A 7,273-nucleotide genomic window follows, 5' to 3' on the forward strand; every position below is an offset into this window, starting at 1 on the left:
CGCAAATTCTGGTGAGTCCGCCATTTTTATTCGACTCGCACGCCACTCTACGTGGCTGACTAAAATATCGTCACCACTGGGACTTACTCGCACACAATGGTTGGCTAATTGGGTACATATTAGGATGAGAGGATTATCCCGACCCTTGTAATAGGCTGGCTCCCGACTACCTGAAGGTTGCCGGGCCCTGATCTAATTTTCAATTTTTTTGAGTTATTATATTATATTATAGCTATATTATATTATAGCTACTCTATCTAATTTTCAATTTTTTTGAGTTATTATTCATCTTGATAATCATCAAAAACAACGGAAAGAATAAAAATTAGTAGAAGTAGCTATAATATATTATTATAGCTTGTAATAGCTATTTCACATATTTGGTTTTTTATCTATTGTAACGTGGTATGTTTGGTGGTTTCAATCGTTCCGAGATTATTTGGGATGGCCAGATGAGAAGTCGACATCTGGCGAAAAGAGAATTTCATCTTATTGGGATTCGGATTATTTCACTTCGCATTCCCTGCCGGCGAAACTGGAAAGACTGTCTTTATATCGCATCTGCTCTCATTCACCATCTCTGTTACGGTAAAACATACACTTCTAGTTGGCCTATCCTTCGTATGGATAATTTGAAAAGTATAGTGTAAATGATTCTTTTTTTTCTGATATTTAGAGGGCCCAAATTTATGGGTGGATGGAACATTTAAGGGTTATAAGGAAAGACCCTATATATATTTAAAAATAGTTAATTTTTTTTATTAAACAATTTGGAAGAGGTAAATATCTAGTATATATTTATTTTTCCATAAAACGAAATAAATATCATAAATTCTCATGGTATAGTTTTATTTCATCATAATAGTTTGACATTCTATACAATTTCAAGTCAATTGAGAATCAGGAAGTTGGTGGATAAAAGGTGAGCCTCACTGGTTGATCAGTAATCTTGACAATTTCATTGAGAAAAAATATTCTGTCAATCGAATGCAATTGAAAAATCCGTCTTGAATGATCTTCTGTCAATGCTATACATGTTATCAGCAGTGCACTCGTAAACTCCTGCGTCCATCTGCGTGGCCGGGTCGATTTCTAGTTTCGATTTGACGGTGTCATTTCGTACTTGCCATTCGTGCACCTAATGAGTAACAATGACCAAACAAAAATGGTTTGTTAATTAAATTTTGTTTTCATCATTTTATTCAAAAAATTCAACATTCTGGTGTAACTTTGAATATCTACGTTCCTACAGATGATCTTTGAAATTTTTGACAACTTCTTCCACTAGCTTTTTGGATACTAAGATTTCAATTTCCAAAATATCTATGCAACCTAGTGAAACGTAGATTACTGCATGGTAAAAATAAAACTAACTTTTATAATGTGGTTGAAGCTGTCATAACTCTTCTCCTTTGAACCCATGGAAGAAGTTTCAAAAACAGCTGCAGAAAAATTATTCCGATAAGAAATATATCAAAAGTGACGAGAAACAAAAAATTTTTTAAAGTGATGCTTGATCGACATGAATACCCCCAAAAACAAAAACAAAAAATGTTTTTGTAAAAAAATGTGCCAACCACATATTTCGATGTTGTTCATTTGCAAAAAAAATTGGAAAAAACTTAAAACAACAATTACATAAAAATTAAAGCCATAACTATGGAAATTTGAGAAAAATACACAAATAAAAAAGACGCCAAGCTCATTGAATTTACCAGTGGGGAAAGCTGGTGATGATAGGAGTGCGTAAATCGTTTTGAGTTCTTCTCTACAAATGTCTTGACTAAGACGAGTCCCATAATATCCTACAAAGGACATCGCAATCATATCGAATACTCGACTCAAGTCGAAAGGAGTAAAAAAGGCATCACGAATCAAGAAACTATTCAGCAATATGATCAGGATCAACGTACTTGGCGCGGTTTTTTCGAAACTCACCACTTTCTCTTTAGAACTCGCGATAATAGAGTACTTCCCTCAATTACACGAACTGTAGTTCAGTCTGGGAATTTTAGGGGAATTAACAAAGCGAAAAATTCAACTGAAAGTTTCAGCTGATTATCATGAAACGACCTATGAGTTTGATAATCTTGATGAGCAGACCATCGGACTAGGGAAGTTCCTTCGATTCAACTATTTTCGAGACACAAACGATAGTAGTTCCACAGTTGATGCATAGGGATGAAAGATTCTCACGGGAAACTTTTCAGTGAGCAGTGCCATACGGGTCAGCACTGCTCAGGTCAAATTTCACGGGTAGTTTTTAACGAAGAAAGGAAAGATCGCATATCCAAATAGGCGAGGTTATCAGGAAAAACCGCGCCAAGTACGTTGATCCTGACCATATTGCGGAATAGTTTTTGATTCACAATGCCCTTTTTACCCCTTTCGACTTGAGTCGAGTATTCGATTTGATTGCGATGTTCTTTGTAGGATATTATGGGACTCGTCTTAGTCAAGACATTCATAGAGAAGAACTCAAAACGATGTATGCACTTCTATCAACACCACCTTTCCTCACTGGTAAGTTCAATGAGCTTGGCGTCTTTTTTTATTTGTGTATTTTTTTCAAATTTCCATAGTTACGGCTTCAATTTTTAAGTAATTGTTGTTTTAAGTTTTTTCCAATTTTTTTTTCAAATGAACAACATCGAAATATGTGCTTGGCGCATTTTTTTACAAAAACATTTTTTGTTTTTGTTTTTGGGGGGATTTCCAGGTTTTCGATTAATATATCATTTTGAGAGAAATTGATCATTTAATTTGCCGAATTATTCTTTTTTTTGAAAATTGAAATTAGAACGAGAATAAAATCTTCTAAATTTCATATTAAGCCTGCTTGAGGTTACGAATTGAATGCAATGCACAATAAAGGTCAGGTGATTTTATAAAATCGATTTGCTTTGGATTTTTTCGGGATATTAGGAGTTATATATCCTTTTTGTGTCTTTTTTGGGGAGCTTGCCACTTGCATTTTGGCCCCAAAAATAATAGCTTCGTGAAATAATCCATTTTCTAAAACATCTCTTGTTTTGGAAAACTGTATTTTCAAAATACATTTTATACTTTAGGGTGCAGTAAAGAGCGTTTTTTTAGAAAAATTGTTTATTTCCAAGGATAAATGAACAAAGTGGAAAAAAATAGAAAAAGGGTTACGTGTCAGCCACCATGAGATGCCAAATTATGCATTTCTTTTTTTAAATTCATCACTGAAAATATTTTTTCATTTATCACTGAAAATAAACTCAACTTATCTCTTCTCAGTGCACTTTCCACGATACTTTTGCCAACCTCTAATTATTCGCGCGCCACGCTGATTACGAACCGATAATACCCGCCCGTTGGAAACAGATGCTGTCAACTTTCAAACAAAAATCTGACGGCTTCAGTTTTGAGATAATCTTACCGCGGAAAATATGCGAAAAAATCTGTTGCTATGCGTGAATTTTTTTCATGGTGCGTTTAATTGCGAGAGGATTAGAATTAATGCAAAGAGCATACGCGATTTATGTGGTGTAATTAAGTTTATTTTTTCTTTCTAAATTGCCGTGTCTTAATTTAATTACGAAAATTAGTTTTGAAGGTAGTGGAAGGGGTAGTTGGGTCGTGGATAGATACTTGGGAGCGCTCGGCCTGTTGTTTGATGGTTGGTTTGGAGGTTCATAGGTTATGAAAGATGTACTCGGCCGATACGCTCCCGCGCATCTCGACGGGTGAGTTTGGTCAAGGGCCATTCTCAGTTCTTCTTTACTAGCGCCACCGCGGCCGCTTGTTGATCACTGCTGATAATGATGATTTAAATGAATGTGACAAATTTTTTTTTCAATTCTTGGCTGACATGATAATAATATCGTGACTGGCATACAATAATAAAAACCCTTCGATTATTTTGCAATTACATTTAAAAGTGATTTTAAGTAACCTCTTATCAGCACCCAACAATTTGTTACTACACTGTGTCAGAATGTTTATATTTCATAGGAACGGGAATAATAAATAAATTTTCGAAAATTTGTATCTATAATGACTTGATAAGACACAACACGACTAATTAATCAGTGTATCACAAAGAGATGATTTTAAGCTCATTTTAAACTGTTAATCACTTAAATTTTCTACGTTAACCAAACATTCTACGTCAAGTCAAATTATTGAATCATATAATTCTCTATAAACATAGTCTTTCACTAAATTGGATTCTCTTTGATCCCCCAAATATATTCGTAATGAGTCCCAAGAACGTACCCGTGATAATGCGACATAAAGTTGTCCATGATTGAAAATATCTCGTCTGAGGTCAATCCCAATTTTCTCAAAAGTTTGTCCTTGTGATTTGCAATGATACACTGATTAATTAGTCGTGTTGTGTCTTATCAAGTCATTATACATACAAATTTTCAAAAATTTATTTATTATTCCCGTTCCTATGAAATATAAACATTCTGACGCAGTGTAGTAACAAATTGTTGGGTGCTGATAAGAGGTTACTTAAAATCACTTTTAAATGTAATTGCAAAATAATCGAAGGGTTTTTATTATTGTATGCCAGGCACGATATTATTATCATGTCAGCCAAAAATTGAAACAAAAAATTTGTCACATTCATTTAAATCATCATTTTCAGCAATGATCAACACCGCGGCCGTTGCGGCCGCCGTGGCGCTACTGATTGAAGCTCAGGTATACTCTGCTTGTCATACGCATGCGCATATGATATTGCTTATGCGCATGCCCATATGAAAAATTCCCATGATCGATATATCGAGAATAGTTACAATCGATTATCTCCATGAAATCCGCCATGTTCGATTAATGGCCCATCTCTCTTTTTATATAGGATACAGCGAAGAGCGTTCTCGGCAACACAGCAGTGGTCATCTATATCGACCATCTTTTATTATTTTATTATTTTTATTATTTTTATTATTTTTATTATTTTTATTATTTTTATTATTTTTATTATTATTTCATCATTTTATCTTTATTTTTGGACATCCCATCAAGGCAGGAATTCAGCGCGTTTTCTGTCAACATAAAAACTTTTTTTTTATTCCCGTCAGGTGGCGTGTTTGCAGTGTTTACATTTTATTCAAATAGCCTTATGAACGTTTGTTTCCCAGTGTGACCTTGGTCGGGGAATAAATATGTAAATAATTATCGGCGAAGTCACGATAGTCGGGACTTTATTATAATTCAAGATTTAAGGGGAATTTCCTTGAATTTAAGAGAGGATCTGTAAAATAAGAGGGCGTGGGTGGTTAATAGATAGTAAATTAATTATATAAAAACCTCATTACCAAAATTATCAACACAAAATTAAATCCAGGCCTTTTAACTACTAACTAACTCGACGGTGGGGGTGAGGCCAACTCACTGGCGGCTACGCGAAATGAGCCCTCCTTTTGGCAGTCCTGGGGTATTTTCCTCCTTCCTTCCTTCTCTCTTCTCCTGGGCAAACTCTTCGAAAGATTCCACTACATAATATTTCTCTCCAAAATATTCCTCCACGCAACAGTTCCTCGGCACCAAAATCCTTCACACAAGAGTTCCTCCACACTCGTTTACCTCCATACAATAGTTCACCCTCCTCACAATAGCTCTTTTCTTAACACATTTCTCTTCTTAGGGTCTCTTTGCAAGTTTCTCTTCAGCGGGTCTCTTCATAGCTTTCTTCCCACATCGTCTCACCACAGGGTCTCTTCAGGGCAGCTTATTAGCTGCTTATTCGCTTATTGGCTTATTAGCAGCTATATACGGGAGTAAGGAATATTTGGAAATGGGTTGCCCAACGATGGCAAAAAAAATTACGTAAATTTAACTTAAACTATGAAAACTGAATATATTAATTAGGGAGCGGGGGGACGGGGGCAAAATTCTACCTCGTCATACCGTATAATAAGTGGTGAAGTGAAAACGACAGTGTGACCGCCGTGCGTTAAGTCTAGTTCCCGAAAATTGTCAAATTAATTGTAAAATACAATAAAACTTGAAAAGAAAAGAGCTGACATCCATTTACTAAAAAATTTTCTTTCACTCGTATACCCTTTCGGGTTTTTACGATTTGTTCCCTTCCCACCCCCCAACCCCCTGTACCGCATTTGCCGAAAGGGAGGGAAAACCTCATCTGAGGGAAAAACCTACCCTGGTACAGTCGTCCTTTTGACAGGACTACCGCTCGGCAGTGGAACCGTGAGATCAGAGCGCTATATATTTTTGACCGCCGGTGCCCGGGATCGAACCCGGATCCCTGGCATGCTAGTCCAGCACTCTAACCGCACGGCCACTACCGTCGGTGACATCCATTTACTATTAATTCAGTACTTGAAATAATTTCAAGCCCTCAAAGTAGAGAATTTATGAAGAGCTGCAAAGCATGAGGGCTCGGCTCCAAATTAAATGAGCTGCTTCTTTTTGGAGCTGAGCATGAAAGCACGGAGTATACTGTAAGTATATGTAATACACGGCTATACTGTATTCCTCACCCTTTCCCTAATTATGCGCCAAACAGACGTTTCTAAACCTACTCAAATGAACAGGAAACACTGCGAACGCACCACCTGATTGAAGCGAAAAAAATAGGTTGTTACTTTATCGTTATTGTATCAAGATAGGCGAGAGCGTGTCGGCCAAGTTGACATTTTATACGCGTGTGACTTCATAGGCCGTTGTTGTCGCCCATAATATATACGACACAACTACTCCGCGAATGGTTTTTATTTTGTTTCTCGTTATACGAGAATTTGTCGCGGAATCCGTCCTTAGTTACACAATATAAGTTGACTATAGGCTTTCTAATGATATTTATATTTCTTGATAAGCAATAATGAATAAAAATATCCACCCATAGCAGCCATCTTAATGTAATATTTTCGCGATTTTATTTTCTCAGCCTTAGACTTGTTCGTCAAAGTCGGTAACAAAGAGGATTGACGAAAGTAGAGGCTCAGTTCTCGGGGTTTGAGTGACCCCAGCGACAATGTAGTTGCACCCCACGGGAGTCAGGACGCCACGGGCACTACTGGGGTGTTTGCGTGTCGGTCAAGCCTGTTACGCCTCAGTAGCAGTCCCGCTGTCACAGGAGCAAACTCGAGCGTAGAGATGTAGTTCTCTGCGTCTTGAAAATATATTTGATTATTTTTCAGCCCAAATATATTGTTTTTAGGTGTAGAAGATTGATTTATTATTTTCGGTAAGGAGAGAAATCTTTTCACTTAGCCAATTAGCTAAGCATGTACCAGGAGCTAGATAAAATATTCAAATTGGTATGTTGGCA

At 36.6% G+C, this 7,273-nt stretch overlaps 2 protein-coding genes across 3 annotated transcripts in view; one reads left to right on the plus strand and one right to left on the minus strand.

The window, feature by feature from the left end:
- The window catches only part of LOC105271821 (procollagen-lysine,2-oxoglutarate 5-dioxygenase 3-like), a 91,123-nt gene that overhangs the window by 7,573 nt on the left and 76,277 nt on the right, over window positions 1–7,273 (plus strand). The window lies entirely within an intron of this gene.
- The window catches only part of LOC105271818 (WAP, Kazal, immunoglobulin, Kunitz and NTR domain-containing protein 2), a 46,360-nt gene continuing 39,919 nt past the window's right edge, over window positions 833–7,273 (minus strand). For both annotated transcript variants that reach the window (XM_011313583.1, XM_011313585.1), the window contains one exon: window positions 833–1,138. In XM_011313583.1, the coding sequence (XP_011311885.1) occupies window positions 980–1,138 (159 nt within the window). In that variant the 3' untranslated portion in view covers window positions 833–979. The remainder of the gene's footprint in view (window positions 1,139–7,273) is intronic.

Source organism: Fopius arisanus, unplaced genomic scaffold (genome assembly GCF_000806365.1).
Source record: "Fopius arisanus strain USDA-PBARC FA_bdor unplaced genomic scaffold, ASM80636v1 scaffold00125, whole genome shotgun sequence".
NCBI lineage: Eukaryota > Metazoa > Arthropoda > Insecta > Hymenoptera > Braconidae > Fopius > Fopius arisanus.